The sequence below is a fragment of the Myxocyprinus asiaticus genome, chromosome 43 (genome assembly GCF_019703515.2).
Source record: "Myxocyprinus asiaticus isolate MX2 ecotype Aquarium Trade chromosome 43, UBuf_Myxa_2, whole genome shotgun sequence".
Classification (NCBI taxonomy): Eukaryota; Metazoa; Chordata; class Actinopteri; order Cypriniformes; family Catostomidae; genus Myxocyprinus; species Myxocyprinus asiaticus.
In genome coordinates, this window is record NC_059386.1 from 30,780,713 (window position 1) to 30,802,368 (window position 21,656).

At 37.5% G+C, this 21,656-nt stretch overlaps 2 protein-coding genes and 1 long non-coding RNA gene across 7 annotated transcripts in view; 1 reads left to right on the forward strand and 2 right to left on the reverse strand.

Annotated features, from left to right (window-relative positions):
• LOC127433405 (lysine-specific demethylase 2B-like) overlaps window positions 1-11,151 on the reverse strand; it is a 32,909-nt gene extending 21,758 nt beyond the window's left edge. For 2 of the 4 annotated variants that reach the window (XM_051685284.1, XM_051685283.1), the window contains exons 1-7: window positions 10,991-11,151; window positions 10,311-10,455; window positions 7,992-8,070; window positions 7,845-7,891; window positions 5,940-6,118; window positions 5,631-5,737; window positions 294-387 (exon numbers count right to left, since the gene is read on the reverse strand). In XM_051685284.1, coding sequence (XP_051541244.1) covers window positions 294-387; window positions 5,631-5,737; window positions 5,940-6,118; window positions 7,845-7,891; window positions 7,992-8,070; window positions 10,311-10,455; window positions 10,991-11,023 — 684 coding nt within the window. In that variant the 5' untranslated portion in view covers window positions 11,024-11,151. Of the gene's footprint in view, window positions 1-293; window positions 388-2,476; window positions 2,614-5,630; window positions 5,738-5,939; window positions 6,119-7,844; window positions 7,892-7,991; window positions 8,071-8,295; window positions 8,465-10,310; window positions 10,456-10,990 lie in introns of those variants that run through there. The other 2 variants (XM_051685286.1, XM_051685287.1) reach the window with 2 other exon arrangements.
• Window positions 11,152-12,021: 870 nt separating this feature from the next.
• On the forward strand, window positions 12,022-19,525 carry LOC127433438 (calcium release-activated calcium channel protein 1-like). Of its 2 annotated transcripts, none has more exons than XM_051685349.1 (2): window positions 12,022-12,117; window positions 17,945-19,525. In XM_051685349.1, exons 1-2 carry the CDS (start codon window positions 12,115-12,117, stop codon window positions 18,491-18,493), a joined length of 552 nt encoding a protein of 183 aa, XP_051541309.1. In that variant the 5' UTR covers window positions 12,022-12,114; the 3' UTR covers window positions 18,494-19,525. The 2 variants fall into 2 exon arrangements, with proteins under 2 accessions (XP_051541309.1, XP_051541308.1); XM_051685348.1 differs by lacking the exon at window positions 12,022-12,117 and adding an exon at window positions 13,254-13,528 and having other exon boundaries at window positions 17,945-19,521.
• Window positions 19,526-19,718: 193 nt separating this feature from the next.
• Window positions 19,719-21,648, reverse strand: LOC127433444 (uncharacterized). The gene is made up of 3 exons (XR_007895884.1): window positions 21,549-21,648; window positions 20,127-20,449; window positions 19,719-19,895 (listed from the first exon to the last, which is right to left on the reverse strand). It is a non-coding gene; the product is annotated as an uncharacterized LOC127433444 (long non-coding RNA).
• Between the last annotated feature and the right edge of the window lie 8 nt (window positions 21,649-21,656).

A 21,656-nucleotide genomic window follows, 5' to 3' on the forward strand; every position in this document is an offset into this window, starting at 1 on the left:
TATTCTCCACCCTGATGCTGCCCATTTAACTGGATGGACATCTGAATTTAGTAATTTAGCTTGACCAGTATGACTAATACAATCTTTAATATGTCCCTGTAATTATGAAACATGAAGAAACTTGTAAAAGAATGTTTTATTTTCAAAAGCATTAAAGCTGGAATGTCACCAAATTGTAGGAATGACCCATTTACGATATGTACTAAGTTGCAGTTCCACAGCTCTCTATATGCAGATTATGCAGTCTACAGTAAGTACAGTACAGTTTTTAGTAACAGACAACACAAGCATACCTTCCTTCCTTTGAAGACATGATACCATACTGATGTGCCACCAAAGTCGATGTGGAAGTCAGTGAAACAGCCTTTTACACTCATCAGACAGTATCTAGAGAGAGAGAGAGAGAGAGAGAGAGAGAGAGAGAGAGAGAGAGAGAGAGAGAGAGAGAGAGAGAGAGGAGTACAAGGGTGATTCTCAACATCTGCATAAATAGAGAAAAGATTATCCCAAATGCGGTTTTCGAAGTCCAGCAAAAAACATACTTGCTAACTGGGAGTAACCAAAGCATGGGAATGTTCTACTCCCCAAAAATTAATATTTCCTTCAAAACCACCAAAAGTGGAATTTCCCCCTATAAATCAACAGCGTTATCAAAGCACAGCAAAATATTCTCACTTTTTTTTTTTTTTTTTTTTAAATGTAAGAAAATGTTTTGGTATTATTTTTTTCAGTGGTAAATCAAGTCTAATTTCCCTTTTGTGGACAGAACATACAGAACGCAAGTCATAGATGTAGGTTTGTTACAGATAAAGCCGTCTCAGCACCAGGATGTGGATAGAAGCTATTTGTGGCATATGCATTTGTGAACCTCAGCGTTTAGGAAGGAGAGAAATTAATCAAACCCCAAACAGTCTTGGTGTCTGGTTAAAATCTGCCCAAGTTTGCCATGAGAATATGAAAGTGAAGGAATCAGTTAGCTCTAATGAGAAAAAGGCATTGCTCACCCAGGGACATCCTTCTTTTGGGGAATTAACTAAAAAATTATTAGACATCAATCTCGGCACAAACCCAGATGGTTGAGAGCTTGAGAAACGACACTTCTAAATTAAGAGTCAGACCACATTATGGATTTCAAGAATTCCTCTTGTGGGTAAGTGACAGTTTAATTATTACAACACACTTTTTGCATGTTGCTTCACTGTATATATATCAGATTATGAAGTTGTCGTTCATGGCAGTATAAATGTCAGATGATGTCACAGACGATGACATCATACAGTAAATTAGATTATCAGCACACAAACACAATGAGCTAACTTTGGAACTAGATGCTTTCTAGAATTGAAAAAAGTCAGAAGAAAACCCTTTAACCATTCTTGGACTAGACTGTTCGTAAAAAAAAATAAAAAATAAATAAAAATAAAATTACAAAAAATTGCATATACTGATGCATTCAACTCAAGGTGAAAATGGATTTATGAATGGAACTTGTGTTTCATGAATAACGCTCATTGAATGTAGGCAACAGAAGGTTAATATGCTGTAACCTGAAACCACAGAGGTTATATCCTATAATTGGAGCTCTAAAATGAAAGGTTATGAATAAATAAGCAATGGCTACATAGTGCCCTCACAGAGGCACTGATACTGTGGTCTTCACCTTTTAATGGATGTACAAAAGTCAGATCGTTGCAGAGATCATTATACAAATAGTTTAACTGTCGTAATAGAGATTAATATAAAAATGCTATAAAATTAACATGAGATTAAATTTGTTTCTTTGTTTTAAATGATGCAATTAATATATAAATTACACAATGTGAAACAGTCCAAAGTACTTAATGGAGAATACATCAAATGCATTGTCCTAACATCTCATTATGACCCTTAATGAATTGTTTTTCACATTCTCTACTGTATCCATCTTTCTTATTTTGCAGAATGTCATTTGCAATAATATTTCAAAATTAGAGCTAGTTAAGTAGAATTTGATCACATTATAAACCTGTATACGACCATAATGACAAATTTTAACTTCAAGAAATTATTAAATCCATCCTCTTTATACAAACACAGGTCTCTCAAAACAAGTGCTTCTATAGCTGATATGTAAGGGACTCGTTTGAAACCCAAACTGCTGCAGCCCGTGTCATCCATCCCACAGAGTAGCCGGTGAGGGGAATGACGCACCAAAGCAGCCAAAACAAAACTGTAACCTTGATGTTCACAAACATGCTGCACGAGCCTTAAAATGTGAGGCCACAGACTTCATATCCATCACAAATTATGGAAAACAACCGCTGTGGAAGACCATTACAAACATTTATATCATCAGACCCTGTCACCAAAGACTTGCGTGTACAATGACCACAAAGTAAACTAGCAAAGAAAGTTAACCAAACTGTACACGGCTTTTACAAGAGCTCTAAAAAAAAATAACATCCATCACCTACACACACACAAAAAATAGACATACCCGACATAATTTCATCCCCATTTGAGCCACTTCACCCTGGTTCTGATATCTGCCCATGTAGCCCAAATAATGAGAACTGAAGTGACTTTTAGCTCTGAATTCTTCCTTTATATAGAGCTCCATGAATACAGTGGGGAGGAGTGAGTCAAAGGGGAGCGATAGAGAGAAAGTGAGATACAGACAGACAGACAGAGAAAGAGAGAGTGCTACAGTGTAGGAAATGCTCCTTTTCAACACTCTGATTGGCTGAGGAGGATTCATTGGAATACCGCAGCAGCTCATGAAGACCCGCCCCCTTTCCGCATTAGAAGTCTGCTGCCTAGCAACCTCCTGGAGTCACAGCCAGCTGCAGGCACAGGAAATATGCAGCATGTGCTGAGAAGCAAAGCAAGGGACTCTGGGAAATGAACATACCTCGTCTTTGACTAATATAGGATGTCAAAGAACATTTTTCGGGTCAACTGTCAAAATTCTTTCTGAGAAATATAAGCAGATAATAGAGTGCCCTTGCTTGTCTTGCTAAAAAAATCTATGAAGCGATAGCTACATCAGAGTGGGATTCATTTTCAGCCCGGGAATTTCATGTCCCCCCCCCACCCCCAAATATGATAACGATAAAATGAGAACATAGCAAATATACACAATACATGTGTAACACATTCATGGAAAGGAGGCGGCGAGAACCGGCTTGATAATATAAATAATAGTTTAATAATGGACTTAAACCAAAAGACACAAACACACACAGTGTCGGACAGCTGTCTGTAACACTCTCTCTGTCGCACTGCCGTCTCCAGTCGGCCCTTATCCCTCTCGGGCTAATCAGCCTGATTAGGAGCCGGATGTGTAGAATCACAACCCGGCCCCACCCTCCGCCCTGCCACATTCCTCCCCAGTTCTCTCAGGCCGGGTAGCCCCTGGCATGACGTACATCCCCCCACCCCTTTCCCTGGGGGGGGGGCGTGCCTTCCTCCCCGTCTGCCGGCAGGTCATCCCCGTCTACCTGGATCAGGGGAGGGGACAAGGGGAGGGAAACAAAACAAAATGTGGCACCTACACGCCGTAACGGCAATCGTGCCAAATTAACAAAAACATTTAAAAAGAGAGGGAAAAGGCCAACACAGAGCGGCAGCGGGAGAGAGAGAGGAGAGAGAGAGAGAGAGAGAAAAAAAATTCACTTGCCAGTTCTCCGATACGCCATAGCCTGGTCCTCGGCCACTCCTCCACCCTCTGGTGGACGACAGCCGCACCTCCCTGGGCGGATCGGAGGCAGTCCTCCAGCCCCTGGCAGACGGAACACCCCACCGCGTTTTTGGTGGACAGAAGGGTCTCCCCCGCCCCTGGCAGCGGTTCTCCCGCTCCAGGCGGACGGCCAGGAGCCCCTCCCCGCTCGCGGTCGGTGGTCTCAGACCCCGCTGCGTTTCAGTGGCTGGTAGGGGTCTCCTCTGCCCCTGGCAGCGGCCCTGATAGCTCCAGGTGGTCAGTTAGGAGCCCCTCCTCCCCTTGCGGTCAGCGGCCGTTCCTCCGCTTCCAGGCGGCCGGGCTCCTCCGTCCCCTGGCGGATGGCCGAGGATGCTCCGTTGGGGTGGATGGTAGTGGCGAGGACTCTACTACTGCGCATCCCTCCTCCTTCCCGGGTCTCGGCACCAGTGTAACACATCAATGGAAAGGAGGCAGCGAGAACCGGCTTGATAATATAAATTATATTTTAATTATAAACTGAACCAAAAAGACAAACAAACACAGGTGTTGGACAGCTGTCCAACACCTGTGTAACTCTCTCTCTCTCTCGCACTACCGTCTCCAGTCGGCCCTTATCCCTCTCGGGCTAATCAGCCTGCCCTCCACCCTGCCACAATAAGCAATTACTAGAAAATTATAAGCTCTCCAAATCTTTATACCAAATATAGTATTTAAAATGTAGGTTTAAATTAGGGTTGCGTGGTACTAACGAAATATCACGATACCAAAAACTTTTAAACGGTACAATATCATCTTGCTAATTTCGGTACCATACTACAGTGTGGTGCTACTAGCAAAATTTTATGGGATGTGACATTTTTTTGAATAAATCAATAACAGTTTGACAATTAATCAAATTAAAATCTTAATATGGCCAAGTGTAATCATTAAAAAGCAGAAGGATGTAATTTAATTAAATAATATGCAGTCTACATGCGCTGCACGCTTCAGAATAATGAAAGGTGCAGCTCTGCTCTCTGTCATACTTCATACACACACAAACAGATCACACGTGATATACACTAAACGAGCTGCATTATGTGTAAGCGGCTGTGAACACTCAAACACTCTCCTTGTCTTTACATTTTTACATGCCATTACAAAAAAATTGCAAATTCCAACAAGAGTGAAAAAATACTAAAAGTAACAAATCTGTACTTTTCTTTTACTTGAAATGTAAATGTTATAGAAACCTGCAATATGGTTACTGTATCTTTAAGAAGATCAGGTTTGTGCTCATAATACAGTATCGATGGCACTGCATAGTTTGTTTCATTGAGTTTAATCTTTTGAGAGCTGTGAAGTTCCTATTTTCGTACCGTGTCGTGGGGTTGCATCTGTATTGATTTATTTTAAGTATTCTTTTATTTTGTGTCAATAAAGAATACTGTTATTATCATTCTGCACTGCAATGAATGAGGATTTCAGAGATAAACTGACTGAGATTGTGAGACTACAGTCAGTATTGAACATGTGATGATCTGCTACATGAAGCACGTTATTTTTTTCTCACTGGATCTTCTGTGATCCTTCCACTGCTGTCAAGTGAAGCGTCCGTGTATTGGCGCAACAGCCAATGTTTTGTCTCTCACAGCCCACTCTCTCAGATAATAATATACGGTAGACACATGCATTTGCTATAATACAGAATACAATTCTGATCTCTTATATACCAGATAATACGAACGGTTGGAATCAGTTATGCAGAACATGACTGAAAGTTTACTAATCCTCATGTGGATCTGCCGGCCCAATTTGAGCGGCACACCGGGAATTCTCCCGGTTCTCCCCGACTAGCCACTCTGGCCCTGCAGGACAACCATTTCAGTGATATCTGTCATGTAGCAGGGACAAAAAAAATTACGGTAGCTTTAACCTGAAATTGTTTTCCAGAATCTACACAGAATATTACCTCTGAACTTTGGGATATTTCATCTCAGACATGACGTTTGTGGCTTCAGTCTGCTTCTGTTTAAGATGACGTGGCCACATATTGTCCACCCAGTCCACCAGATCTACCTAAAGACAGAGACCCCATGTGGGCAAAACCCATTAAAGTGACAAACTTACGAATTTACATGTGTACTATTTCGAAGAAAAATTTTCCATCAAAAATAGCAGTTGCCATGAATGAACATGCAATTTTAGATAAAGGGGCACTTAATGTTTTAACCATATTTCAGAATAACAGTAACATTATCAACAAAATCTGGTCTCTTACCACAGTGGGTCTTTTGATCAAGTTCTCCAGTTTGGTATGACTGAACTCCAGGCTGATGACATTGAACAGTTTGTCACGTTTCTCCTCGGGCGTCTCGAAGTAGCGGACGAATTGAGCCATGCTCATCTCTGAACCTTTTTGTGTGCAAACATCCATCACGTCAACGGCCCGCCTACTGCCTGAAATTTCATAAAGAAACACACATTTTACCATAAGTTGTTCCTTGTATTTAATGGGGAAATATTATTTTATGTTAATGTGAGACTAAATATTCTGGTAAGGGAATGATGGATCCGGATTCCTGATTTGCATGAAAGGAAAACTTTTACCCAGAGCTTTTCTTGTTGTAGACACACACTTTCAGTTGTAGTTGCAAAAGCAGTACCACCAGAGGTCGTAACAGATTAAGATTCACAAGTGGACTGTTTGGAAAATTCAGCTTTTCATTTTCTGAGCAGGTGCTGCTGTTAAGAGTTACTACAACTTGGCTACAAGTTGTTCAGGTAAATCATTGTACCTGCTGTTGTTCTTTTTTTTTTTAAATAAATTAAAAACATGAATATGACATGTATGAAACACACTGACTTAAAAGTACTTCAGATTAAAAAAAGAAGGGTTCTATAGTTGGCTATATGGTTCTTTGGAGATTAAAAAAAGTTCTTCAGATCTGACTAATCCTGACTGAAGATCCATTACGCTTGAAGGAATATTCCGGATTCAATACAAGTGAAGCTCATTCGAGAGCATTTGTGCCATAATATTGATTACCACAAAAAATTATTTTGGCTTACCCCTCCTTTTCTTTATTAAAAAAAAAAAAAAAAAAAAAAAAAAAGCAAAAATCTGGGTTCCAGTGAGGCTCTTACAATGGAAGAGAATGGGGCCAATTTTTTAACATTAAAATCCTCACTGTTTCAAAAGTATAGCCACAAGACAAACAATGTGTGTTAACATGATTTTAGTGAGATAAAATCACTTACTAACCTTTTCTGTGTAAAGTAATAGCCAATTTTACGACACTAAACTCCTAAAATGACTGTAAAAATTACCATTTAAACAACTTTACAACTCAGTTTTAACAGAAGAATGAATGTAAGTGCTTTTATAAGCTCCACATTTCTTTCTTTAAACTCTCCAAATATTAGCCCCATTTACTCCCATTCTAAGTGCCTCACTGTAACCTCGATATTTTGCTTTTTATTTTTCAAAGAAAAGGAGGATGATTTGAAATTAATTATTGTGGTAATCAACATTAAGCCACAAATGCTGTCAACTGAGCTCAAACTGTATTGAACCCGGAATATTCCTTTAATACACATAATTACAAAGTTATTTACCAGTGTCATAAATTTATTCACAGGACAAAAACAAAATATCTGTGTACACATATGATGCTGGAGAGCATATGTCCTTCCTAATATGATGTAAAATAAGATGCACTAAAAAGAACTTGCAAATATGTTGCTGACATCAAATTTATCAACCTTGTATATAGCTAAGCTCTAGATAAACAGATGCGCCCTACTCTGCACATCTTCAGAATGCCACCATGCAAATCTATGCAGCTAGAGCAAACATATAACATGCATTTAGTTTCATGATATATGTTTGGAACACTGTCATGCTTATGCACTACAAAGGGTCTGATTAGGCAGTATAAAACATATAAAGCACAATACAACAAGTCCCAGTCGATAGTGATGACAACTTTAGGTTAAAAAAATAAAATAAAAAAAGAGTAAAATGTTATCTAAGCTTTTGGACAATAAATCATCATTCATTGCACCAAACATAATTGATATTTAAGATGAACATGTAAACAAAAAAACGGCAAACACAGATGGCACCATAAATACAGTGTAATATACACACAGTTATTCCCTGTATGAGTGTAACTACACTTACCAACCAATCCCTTGATTTCACTTACAGTAAATTCCGGATCTGGCATTCTGTATTGGATTAAACAATGAATAAATTGATTTGAAATATAAACTCAATTTAAAGACTATGAAATAAAACAGTAGTTACACAAATTTGATCTGATCTCACCTAATTCCTAGTCCATCTTTGGCCTTAAACATAAGTGGGGTTCGGAGTGCTTCTCTTTGAACATATTCATAGGTAAAATCTAGGATACAATAGAAGGAATTGTTGTAAATGGTATATAAATCAAATTCCAAAGTACTTCAAAGAATACCACAGTACTACCATGGTATATGGTAACATCTTAACTATAGCATCATGTCAAAAAAAATGAATACAAATAAATGTTTCTAAATGCCTCTTTTTTTTAAAACATGCATTTAAAAGGATAGTTTAACCAAAAATGAAAATTCTCTCATCATTCACTCACCCTCATGCCATCCCAGATATGTATGACTTTCTTTCTTCTGCTGAACACAAATTAAGATTTTTAGAAGAATATTTCAGCTCTGTAGGTCAATACAATGCAAGTGAATGGTGATCAGTCCTTTAATGCTCCAAAAAAACAACAACATAAAAGCGGACTAAAAATAATCCATACGACCCCAGTGGTTAAATCCATGTCTTCAGAAGTGATATGATAGGTGTGGGTGAGAAACAGATCAATATTTAAGTCATTTTTTACTATAAATTCTCCTACCTGCCCAGTAGCTGGCGATATGTACAACAAATGCAAATCACCAAAAACAAAATAATGAGAATGTGAAAGTGGAGATTTATAGTAAAACAAAGGCTTAAATATTGAACTGTTTCCCACCCTTCAGAAGACATGGATTTAACCACTGGGGTCGTATGGATTAATTTTATGATGCCTTTATGTGCTTTTTGGAGTTTCAAAGGTCTGGTCACCATTCACTTGCATTGTATATGGACCTAAAGAGCTGAGATATTCTTTTAAAGGTGCTATATATAAGATTGACAACAAGCATTTGAAATGGGTACTGCAGTCCAAATTCAAAATATTGGAGAGTTGTCTGCCCCGCCCCAGACTCGAAGCTCATGCGGGTTGCCACATTCATTGATTCAGTCACAAAATACAATAAACTCTTCTAAAACGGATGTAAGGTTTACATTAGATTAGATAGATAAAAACTGTAGCAAGTAGCTATGGATGGGCATGAGTAACGTTACTCGATTTGGACGTCAGTATTCATTAAACATCTAGAGTAATCGCATTTTAGTCAATTTTGAGTCAAGCTTGTGGTTTCTGTTGTATTTTTCTGTCACGCTGGTTGTTGCCAAGGTAGTAAACAGCCGTGGCCCGTCCGCTCTGCCGCATTAGTTGGGATCACTTCACCGGCTGTGTCTCGCTGCCTTGAAACCAGGCTGCACATGAAACACAGAATATGAATGCGAGTACTCAGATGTTGAATTTACTCAAATGTCCATCCCCACTAGTAGCAGAGATAAATTAGATAGCTAATTTTAGGTGACGCTCAATGCTTACCTGTTAAGGAGAAAATACGCCAACTCAGCATCCATTTTAAAGGATTTCTGGGCTTTAAGCTGTCTCCATCTTCCAAAGGCATCTCCAATATTTATCCTTGTTTTTATACGCCTCTGGTTTTTAGACGGATGGCGAGGCTTTTTAGGTCTGGTGGAATTTGTTATCTCGGATCCAGTTCGTTTGCTGGCTTCCATGGCTGCAGCAGGCAGTGTTGTTTGCAAATCTGGCAACCCAGTGGTGTCGAAATACTATTGGTGAGTGGGCAGTGGGTGGGATCACACAGCCCAAAACATAAACAGAAATTCCGGCCCGGAATGGAAACTTCAAAGTAGAATATACTGGCTGTAGCATTGTTATTGGAGAAGCCAGTATTTCAGCTTAGCATGTTTCCTAATTCTCTAATGGCATATTATGGTCATTTTATGATTTAGTACAGTAAAAATATTACATATAGCACCTTTAAGGAAATCTTCGTTTGTGTTCAGCAGAAGAAAGAAAGTCATACACATCTGGGATGATATGAGGGTGAGTAAATAATGAGAGAATTTTCATTTTGGGGTGAACTATTCCTTTAAGGAAGATGCCATTGGTGATCCCTATTGTTTAGGTTAGATAGTTTGAATTTTAATTGAAGTAGATCTTTTATTTGGCAAGTATAGCTATAAAAGGAATTTATCTTGGTGCAGGTGCCAACATAGTACAGAACAAAAAAACATTAATATATCACAAATATCATCAGAACAAACTACAATTCAACAGAATCGAAAACGTCATATTTAAAAATGTACAATGCAGTAACAAAGATTAAAAGATTATTTTTTTAAATCACAAATAATATTCATTATGCAATATGTATTGTATATGTATTATTTAATGTTAAAATACAATATGCAGTAATAAATCATATTCAGCATTGCTCCAAGAAAAGAAATACATACCTTTTCCCTCCATATGCTGAACAAGTTCACAGTTGTATAAATTACTCTCAAGTTTGTCTTCCACGCTGAAGCCTCTGATATTTGTTATTTCCTCAACATCTGACAAATCCTCGTTCTCATCGTACATCCTTCTGCAGATAGAGCGCTGCACGCGGGGAAATGAACATTCTCAGATACAATGAAGATAGCCTGTCGCATAGCCAACGCTTGGCTCTGATTATTATGTAATTTGCACAAATGTGATATTAATAATTAGAGGCCAAATTCATAGCATGATAACAGTAGGCCTTAATCTGTCACCGTCATACAGCTATTATATAATTTATACATGTCAAATCAGTGTGGACGGAGTTAAACTTCACAATGAATATTAGATATAGGATTGATGGGGGGCAACAATGTGTCCTGTTTCGCACGGCTACCATGTAGCGCGCGCCTGTATTTGGAGCATCTTGTTCGTTTTGTAAGAGGAAACGTGCATCTTTTCCTGTTTACCATTTCAAGCGATACTGCATTTAACCTTTATATGCAGTGTATGTTGTTCTAGTATGTCGTATTGCAGTGATATGCACAAGCCCCGCAGCTTTCCGACTGAGGCCACTAAACACAATACAGATTGATCTGAGACTCAAAGTCCCGATTAAAAATGTGCCTTCGCGAGGACAGGTTAAACTACAAACCAGTTTGCGTCCGGATTCCGCACACGCCTCCATGTCCGAGACTTTCGTCCGTTTTTATTCCATCACCGATTTATCTGGACCATTTTTAAGGCGTAAAGTTGTGCACACTTTGATTGCTTGTATAGAAAACTAAAGTAGGAACCATTTTTTGTGTAGTATAACGTGACGTCACGGTCAACAGAATCAAAACATTGTGGGAACGTCACAAGGACCGTGTTTATTAGGGGTCAACACATTACCCAGATATTTTTCTAAGTACTAGTCAGTGTTAAGAATTATTGTTATTTCTGAAATCAAAGTTTTGGGGACATAAATAATTTGTGTGATGAGTCAGAATTCTTGTTTGTTTCTTTGGTGTGGCACGCGCAATCATGCACGCACGCACGCGCTGCAGCTGCTGCCTCGTGCACATGCATGTGCGCTACATCGAGAATTAAAATACTTTTGCAACAGTTCCTAAACTTTTGCTTACGTTTGCCTTATCTAATGTTACATGCTCGTTATAGCGTCGCAGTTAAAATGGACGTCAAGGAAATCCATATACATACCCAGCATAAGCACAAATGATAGACTTAAAACCAGAATTATTCAGTTCATTCTGAAACAGGTGTATTATATAGTTTGACAAGGCGGTTTTTAATGTTTTGGAATATTTAAACGTGCTATCAGATATCCACTTTTCAATTATGAATTGTTTACTATGCAAAATCATGATAAAAGGGTGGAACTTTTAAGATCTCCACTGAGAAACATAACAAAACAAACTTTGAAGAGTTTAAAAAAAAAAAATAATAAAAAAATAAAATAAAAAGATGTCATATTGACAACGTTTTTTGATTTATGGAATCGTTCATTACTTTAAAAATGAAAAAAAAAAAAAAAAAAAAAAATATATATATATATATATATATATATATATATATATATATATATGATGGTAATAGGATTGATGCACCAGAACACAACTTAAAGACTTTTATATAATACTTTGTCAACTTAAATAGAAAAAAAACATACAGAGGACAGAGCATTCTTTGCAGGCGCTGTCCTGGAGAAAGCTATATTTGAGTAGAGCCAAACTCAAAGCCTCCAGTCGCACTTCGGCTCTTTTATCGGGTTTCGCAATGGTGAGGTGCTGTTAAGACAGAATGTTAGATTAACCTATGTTTGCTACATGTATTTTGTTTTTTATAAAAATGTGGATATCGAAACAAATGTCATGCTCACTATGAAAGGAAAAGGGGAAAACATACAACAAGGTTGTTTTTGTTCAAATAAGTTAATGCATTAGGTATCATGAACTAACAATGAACAATATATATATATATATAATATATATATATTACAGTATTTAATGGTTAACGTTCATTTAAAAAACAAAATTTCATTGTTAGTTCATGCTAGTTTATAATGAATTTATTAATGCTAACATATACAGCTTCTGATTTTAAAATGTATTGAAATTAAAATAATAATCAAGAATAACAAATGCTGTAAAATTATTGTTCATTTTAAGTTGTGTTAACTAATATAGCTAATTTATGTTAACATATATAGCCTCAGTGTAGTTTTGTCAAAAAATCTAAATAAAGTTACAGGATTTTTTTTTCTGATGCATTTGGAACAAATATACATTTTAACACATTGTAAATGTTGGCATCAGCTCATTGTTGAAGTCAATTTACACATGTAGCCTTTATGAGTGACGCAAAATTAAGCAGAATTACTTATTTATCAAATTGTAACACTTTACAATAAGGTTCCATTTGTTAACATTAGTTAATGCATTAGGTATCATTAACTAACAATGAACAATATTTTTATTTATTTTTTTTACAGTTTTTATTAAGCCTTGTTAATGCTAATAAAAATACAATTGTTGATTGTTAGTTCATGTTAGTTCATAGTGCATTAACTAATGTTAACATATGCAACTTTTGATTTTAAAAATGTGTTAGTATATGTTGAAATGAACATTAACCAAGAAATAACCAATAAATGCTGTAAAAGTATTGTTCATTGTTAGTTCATGTTAACTAATGTTAATAAATTGAACCTTATTGTAACAATTTTACCAGACAATTTTACTTATTATTAGATTTTTTTAGCATAATATGTTCAGATGCCAATAAGATAAATTATTTTCTTCTTACTATTATTTTCTTTGCTTTTGCACATTTAGTTTCACATGCATGGTGCATTTTAATGGAACATAATGAAAAATCGGTGTTCTCGCGGAGACTTGTGGGTAATGCATGCATGCTTGCATGATGCATTCTGTTTCACTTGGACAAGCCAGCTGACTGTCTCGAGCGCCGGGGATTCACCATTAACCCAAAGACATGCTTCAGTTCAGCTGAATCTCATGAATTCATGTTTCCAGGATCTATATGAGAGTTTCTCCCATTTTACCCTCGGATCATTATGAGTCGAAGCGAGCATTCTTTGCAGGCGCTGTCCTGGAGAAAGCTATATTTGAGTAGAGCCAAACTCAAAGCCTCCAGTCGCACTTCGGCTCTTTTATCGGGTTTCGCAATGGTGAGGTGCTGTTAATGACTTGTTTATGTTGTTGTTCTTCATGCAACTGCCTGCAACACCGCACATTGGTTGTTTAAACGCACTCAGTTGTTAAAGAGAGCGCGTGCAAGCGGTGTGTGCAGGAGCTAATTTGATGTTGTTTGGTGAGTTTATCGAAAGATTTTGTCTGGGCGTCGCGGATTGATCTGAAATGACAAATGGCTTCTGGACCGTCACAAACTGACAGCCACAGTTGTTTAGCTTCTGCTAATGCTCGCCTACATGGATAAATGGGTGGCTGTAGTTTCTCAGTGATGTTTTTAAGACACCTTAAGCAAGCATCACGGGAGAAGCAAAAGACCGGATATTACCTTGCATGTCACATTCTCAGATACATGGGTGCCCATCCTCTGCAGTGCATGCAGTCAAACCCTGATTCAACAGTGATGTGACAGGGTTACCACAAAGGAAATCCTGGAAATATAACGGAATTTTAAAATTGTGACCTCCAGGCATGGGAAAGTCAAGGAAACCAGTAATATCTTAAAAAGTAATGGAAAAGTAATCGAAATTTGTTTTGTGAACACAAATGCTGCTGTGCTCTGCTCTAAAATATTTAATCAGCTAGATATTGCTCTTTTTAAAGTAATTTTGTCAACTAAAACTTGCTTGCAAGCCGTCATAGATCAGTTTGTTTGTTGAGGGTCTTATCTGAAGCCATTTGTACTCTAATATGAATGTTTAAAGGGATAGTTCACCCTAAAATGAAAATTCTCTCATCATTTACTCACCCTCATGCCATCCCATATGTGTATGACTTTCTGTCTTCTGCAGAACACAAACGAAGATTTTTTGAAGAAAATCTCAGCTCTGTAGGTCCATACACTTCCACATTCTTCTTGTGTTTTTGGTGATTCGCATTCTGCGTGCATATTGCCACCTACTGGGCAGGGAGGAGAATTTATAGTAACAGGGTTCCTGCGGATCCTTAATGTCTTAAATTCAGTTTTACAAAATTTGAGGTCATAAAAAGTCTTAAATATCTTAAATAATACAACAAAAGTCTTAAGTATAATTTATAGAGGTCTTAAATTTGGGGGTGGAAAGACAGGAATCTTGATATGACCTAATCTGATCATCAGACTTCAAAAGAATACAGTTTAATGGGGGCCTGGGTAGCTCAGTGGTAAAAGACGCTGGCTACCACCCCTGGAGTTCCCTAGTTCAAATCCCAGGGCATGCTGAGTGACTCCAGCCAGGTCTCCTAAGCAACCAAATTGGCCTGGTTGCTAGGGAGGGTAGAGTCACATGGGGTAAACTCCTCGTGGTCGCTATAATGTGGTTCGTTCTCGGTGGGGCACGTGGTGAGTTGTGCACAGATGCCGCGGTGGATGGCGTGAAGCTGTGGCAACATGCTCAACAATCCACGTGATAAGATGCGCGGGTTGATGGTCTCAGACGCGGAGGCAACTGGGATTCGTCCTCCACCACCCGGATCGAGGCGAATCACTACGCGACCACAAGGACTTAAAAAGCGCACTGGGAATTGGGCATTCCAAATTGGGTGAAAAAGGGGAAAAATCAAATAAAAAATAAAAAAAGAATACGATTTAATTAAATGCATGCGCTGCATACTTGAAAGTGAAAACGCAGCACTGTTGTATTTTCTCCAAGCATGCGGATGGCTTGTGAGTGTTTCCTGCTGTTGCAGAGCAGTTCGCAATCATTAAGCTATATCGGAAATGTATGACAAGTGATCACTAATGATCAGCCGTTGATGAATCAAATCTTTCCGCCCCCCCCTATTGTTAAGGCCATGTTGAGTGTGTGCCCCTGCCTGTTTAAGTAAGAGTCTGTGATACGTTATTTTGAGATTGTGTGGGTTTGTTTTGGTATGGGGATACAGTATTCATTTCATTTGTTCAGGTCTTGAAAAAGGTCTTAAGTTTTAAATTTGATTTTAAAAACTCTGCAGCAACCCTGAGTAAAAAAGGACTTAAATATTGATCTGTTTCTCACCCACAACTATCATATCACATAAGAATATATGGATTTAACCACTGGAGTCATATGGATTGCTTTTATGCTGCCTTTATGTGCTTTTTAGAGCTTAAAATATCTGGCCACCATTCATTTGCAGTGTATGGACCTACAGACCTGAGATATTCATCTAAAAATCTCAGTTTGTGCTTAGCAGAAGAAACTAAGTCATACACATCTGGCATTAGGGTGAATTAATGATGAGAATTTAAATTTTTGGGTGAACTATCCCTTTAAATGTATTCATTCAAATTATTTGTACTTCACATAGAAATGGAAATCCATGCAGAAATCTTAATAAAATGATTTCTAAAAATACTTATCCAGTTATCAGAAGTCTGAAAAAGTAATAGAAGTTACTTGGTCAAAAAGTTTGGGAACATTGACATGTTTGAGAAAAGCTAAATTTACTTGTTTAGTTTCTGCTCTTTTTTTTAATAATTATTATTTTATTTATTTACCTGTTTTGTGGGTTTAGAAGTGGAGTAGAAGTACTAGTAGGTTAAAGGAATAGTTCACCCAAAAATGTACTCACTCTAATGCCATTCCAAACAGACTTTCTTTCTTGCTGAATGCAAACAAATATATTTAGAAGAATAAAATATCACCACTGTTTTTGTCCATACAATGTCAGTCACTGGGGTCCAAAATTTTCAAAAAAGACAAAGGTAGCGTAAAAGCAATCCATCTGACTCGAGTGGTTTAAGTCATGTCTTCTGAAGCAATATGATAGATTTTGGTGAGAAACAAAGCAAAATTCAGTCTGTATTCACCAAAAATCTTCACTTCCGCCCACCTTCCTGGCTTGTTCACGCTAGTGATGTGCAAAAGTACCAGTATTCGGTGTTAAGGATAATGATGTATAATTGGGCTCCGTTATTTTCACGTGACCCTGATCAGACATGTTTCAGAGGGATATATGGATGCTAAGCACTTCATGGTACTAAAAGGATATTCAACAAATAAATAGGTTAAATAACTGTAAAAACATATTGCACAAAATTATCGAAGTAAGAAATAAGCCTCCAATACAGAGCGGCACGAAACCACTTATGAACATCCTGAATACAGAATGACACGCTTCAGGGCGATCCTCGCTGCGCATTAAAAAGCGCAGAACTGCTAGATAATATTGTGGGTACACATCTAGTTCACGACATAAGGCAGTTTAAACTGCAACTATTTATTTAAGCAGTGTCAGACAGAATCCACATCCCCTCACTAATATGGGAATATTACTCACAGCAGAGGATTTAACGTCCAGCAGTGATCATCTTGAAATATATTAAAATGATTTGCCACTTTTATTGCTGTAACAGCAGCACATAAAAGGACAAAACCTAAAGCATTAAAGAGAAGAAAACTTCTTGCAGATGGTTTTACCACGCTGACTGTTTTTCCACTGTTAAGCACAGCAGTTATCATCACGCAGATACGCTCTCCAAGAAGGTGCGTCTCTTAATTAATTTGAAAGTTGCGTCTCCCATTAAAGCCACCATCACTAAAAAGTAGTATGTTAGTAGTCGACCCCACTAATCAACTAGTCAGTTGTTGGATGACTTGTCGATTAGTAGACCACCCTGGCACATCCCTAGTTCACGCGCATTTTAGCTTAATGCATGCATGTTTGCATATTCGCAGGTGCACCTGTTAGTTCAGGGTTGGTAACCTAATGGTTGTAGGTTCAAACCTTGTAAAGGTGATCCATGAACTTTTACTATTGTGGTCACCTCAGATTCTTCTAAGGGGTGGGGGGGTGTCCTTGTAATTGTATTTTAAAAGTATCAACTAAGTAAATTATTAATTAGGTTAACACATTTTTCACTACATGTAGTTCACAAGCCTACATATAGTCAGTTTTACAGTACTGTGCAAAAGTTGTAGGCACTTGTGAAAAATGTTGCATAGTGAGGATGTCTTCAAAAATAATGACATAAATAGTTTTCATTTATCAATTAATGTCATACAAAGTCCAGTAAACATGAAGCCAAATCAATATTCGATGTGGCCACCTTTGCCTTTAAAACAGCACAAATTCTCCTACTTACACCTGGACACAGTTTTTCTTGGTTGTTGGCAGATAGGATGTTCCAAGCTTCTTGGAGAATTCGCCACAGTTCTTCTATCTGTTTCGGCTGTCTCAATTGCTTGTGTCTCTTTATGTAATCTCAGACTGACACGATGTTCAGTGGAGGGCTTTGTGGGGGCCATGACATCTGTTGCAGGGATCCCTATTCTAATCAGTTCTATTTGCAAAAGTCTAACATTTATATTTCCTATTGACACACTAAAGCTGATGATATAAATAACTATCTTAAGACAAATGCTTTTGTAAAACATCTTATGTGCCTAAGACTTTTGCACAGTAATGTACCTTTGCGTCTTTTCATTCAACAGGTGGCCATGGTGGAAGTACAGTTGGATTCCAACCACGACTATCCACCAGGACTTCTTATCGCTTTCAGCGCTTGCACCACAGTCTTGGTGGCCGTCCACCTGTTCGCCCTCATGGTGAGCACCTGCATCCTGCCAAATATCGAAGCAGTTAGCAATGTGCACAACCTCAATTCGGTGAAGGAGTCCCCTCATGAGAGAATGCATTGCCACATCGAGCTTGCCTGGGCTTTTTCTACTGTCATTGGAACGCTGCTCTTCCTCGCTGAGGTGGTCTTGCTTTGCTGGGTCAAATTTTTACCCATTAAGCCTAAAGACCAGAAAAATGGGACTATCTCTGCTGGGGTGGCTGCTGCTATCACATCAACCTCAATTATGGTGCCTTTTGGCTTGGTTTTTATTGTCTTTGCTGTGCATTTCTATCGCTCGCTGGTCAGCCATAAAACTGACAGACAGTTTCAAGAGTTAGAAGAGTTGGAAGACTTGCAAAATGAACTGGACCATAGAGGGGAGGCATCCACCTTACAATCTCCCGGTTCCTTTTACCCTTAAATTTTTTGTTAAAGTGTATAGTTTTAGGTTTGTCATGTGTTTTTTTTAAACTACAATAAGTATTGGTCTATTTGTTGTTGCATGTTGACACGCAATGTCCAGTTTTATGTGTTCAGAATTTGTATAATACTAGTTTTAAGATAATTGTATCTGATAACAGACTCAACCTTGAAAGCATGCACTGCATGTTTTATGAGTATTTTGTTGTCATATTTGCATAGTAATTTCAGTACGGTAGCTGTGCCAATTTTGTTACTTATTTGACTTTCATTTTCATAAAAGGCAAGCCACATTCTTAAAGACATTAGTGTACATAATTGTGTATGCTGGGGAACCCAAAAGACGTTACAAGAATACTGGTAATATATTCAGCACTGATCAGAGAGCGTATTTTAATATTTAATTGAGTAAAACTGCAGGGAATATTTTTATGTCCACTTGACCAAATAATTTTTGATTGCCATTTTCAATCAAGGCTTTTCTTTTGTACAGCTAAATCTTATTAGTACGACATGATTGACTAAATGAACACCCCCTGAATTAGCGCATCTTAATAGAAATGAAGGCACTTTATTTAAGATGGACATGTTTGTCTTACCTCTTTTGCTAGTACTTAAAACAACGTCCTAGTAGAGGAACCTCTGTTCATTTTGAGATTTGGATACAAGTACTTGGCGGAATTGATTATGCAGCAAACAATTTAATATGTTTATTTATCATAGGAGGCTACATGGACTGTTTAAGCATGTAGTTACATTATCAGAATTGAATAAAATGGTACAGCTCCATGTATTAACATATGTAATATTGCCCTTTACTTTAAATGTTCTATATTGCCAAATACAATCCAATTAAATTTTCCTAAGTTTGTAAAATAATATTCTTGTTGTTGAAACAACCTTTTGGAAAGTTTGTTTTTGCCTCACTTTTTAATCTTTGCACAGCATGTGCTGCAATTTAAAACAACACTGTTTAATACTTCTTTTTTTTTTTTTTTTTTTTTATGAAAGTCTTAATTAAATAAAATTCAACCACACAACAAACTTTACACCTTTTGTGCTCTTTTGCATTTAAAAGTATGGCATGCATTTCCAGCCAATAGTAAAAAAAAAAAAAATGCATTTTATCTAAGACCATTATGCATCATGTACCAACAGCTTTTTTGTAATATGTGATACTGTTTTTAACGTTATGTTGAACTAAACAAGGGGTTGATAAAACATATTTCAATGCACTCTTAAAACAAGTCTTTCCTTCTTAGGCTCAAATCACAATTTTGTCAGGGTAGACATTGCCTAACAACTGTATGGCTTGGAATAGTGTTTGTTGTTGATTTCTCTTTGTCCTTGGTGAAAAATGCTTGTGCCTCCATCAGTACAAACTCTGCATCCAGTAAGCAAACCTAAGAGAGCCATAAAAACAGATGTGTGAGCCACAGATTGTTTGAGTATTCGCACTTAGTAACAAACAATTTAAAGACCAAGCTACACAATCGACACATTCAGGGTCAAGATCTGTAATGGAAAAGTTTTACTTCCTTTTGTGTTAATGTTAAAATGCAAATCATCATGAGCTACAACAACCTATGCAAATTGGTAATGTACAACATCGCACATCAGCATTAATCATTTACCTTGGGGATTGGGTACACCGTTGGCCTAAGTGCTTTCTCTCTCCCAAAATAAGAGACTGTTTCGCACTTAGCAACACCATCAACCCAAAAGTCTTCATACAGCTGACCTCAGTCCAGGTAGAAAAACTTGCCATGGCCAGGGCCGTAGCTAATGGGGTGAAAGGTGGTAACTATTCTAGGGGCCCACAACAAATTTTAAACTGTATTTTTCATATGAAAGGGGCCCAGAGCAATTCAGGGGGCCCAGAATTTCTTACTACAGCCCTGGCTATGGCCATCCTTCTTTCCATCCCTCCAGGTGCCCTCATAACGGTTGCCATTCGCTGAACCAAAGAAGGTAAAAAATACAACCAAGAGCAGACTTAAAGACACAGTTGGATGAATCTAATGAAACCTGTGAAGAACATTTCAGGCTAATTTTTTACCACAAAATATGAAGAAATAAATTATATTTTGCTTACAGAAAATGAAGACTTTTAAAATGACTATTGAGAATCATCCTTTAGAATAATGGGAATTACAAAAAAAAAAAAAAAAAAAACAAAATGTCAGAGAGAATTACAATGAAAATAATTTGGGGTGAAATGTCCTTAAAAATTATAATAATTTATCTATCTATCTATCTATCTATATATATATATATATAGATAGATATACAGTATATAGCATATTTATTGTATATAGCATTCTGATATGATATTCTTCTCACTACAATTGTACAGAGTGGTCATCTGAGTTACCATAGACTGTCAGTTCGAACCAGTCTGGCCATTCTCTGTTGACCTCTCTCATCAACAAGGCATTTCTGTCTGCAGAACTGCCACTCACTGGATGTTTTTGGTTTTTGGCACCATTCTGAGTAAATTCTAGAGACTGTTGTGCTTGAAAATCAATTGTTTGGACTGTGGCATGATTGTTGGTGCCAGAAGGGCTGGTTTGAGTATTTCTGTAACTGCTGATCTCCTTGGATTTTCACACACCACAACTTAAAAGAACTGTGGTATTACCATGTTTTATTATAAATGTTCCCAAGATAATATCATGGAAGTAAACAGTATTGTAATTACCATATATGAATATGCTAATCATACAGAGGGCCTACCTACTGGTATATACTTGATACTTGGTATTACCATCTGTTGCCATTACTTTACTCTTGTACAACCATAGTACTTTTACATGTTTTTTAGATTTGACATGGTATTCCTTTGAATTATAACCATAATGGCAACAATACCATGGTATATAAGTACCTTGGAGTAAAACACCATAGTATATGAATGAATAACATACAGTACCATAGTGTTTATCAAAGTACCATGGTATTACTATGAGATACCATCACTGGTTTGACCTTACCTGTGACCAACTCCATTGAAATCAACTCAAGGCTCACCACATGTGTACGAGAAACAACCTTACCTAAACTATACTGGTCAATCACTGAAGGTATTTTCGTCTTGTGTTCGGTAACCCATCAACAAGCCTTGACCGATTATATTTATGTTTGCATCCGCGCCCAGTCACTAG

Bases quoted from the DNA above. Each gene is read 5' to 3' on its own strand.
- LOC127433438 (XM_051685348.1), top strand. From the start codon at position 13,415: ATGAGTCGAAGCGAGCATTCTTTGCAGGCGCTGTCCTGGAGAAAGCTA. The intron at 13,529-17,944 runs GTGAGGTGCTGT...TTCATTCAACAG, and splicing joins TTTTATCGGGTTTCGCAATG to GTGGCCATGGTGGAAGTACA.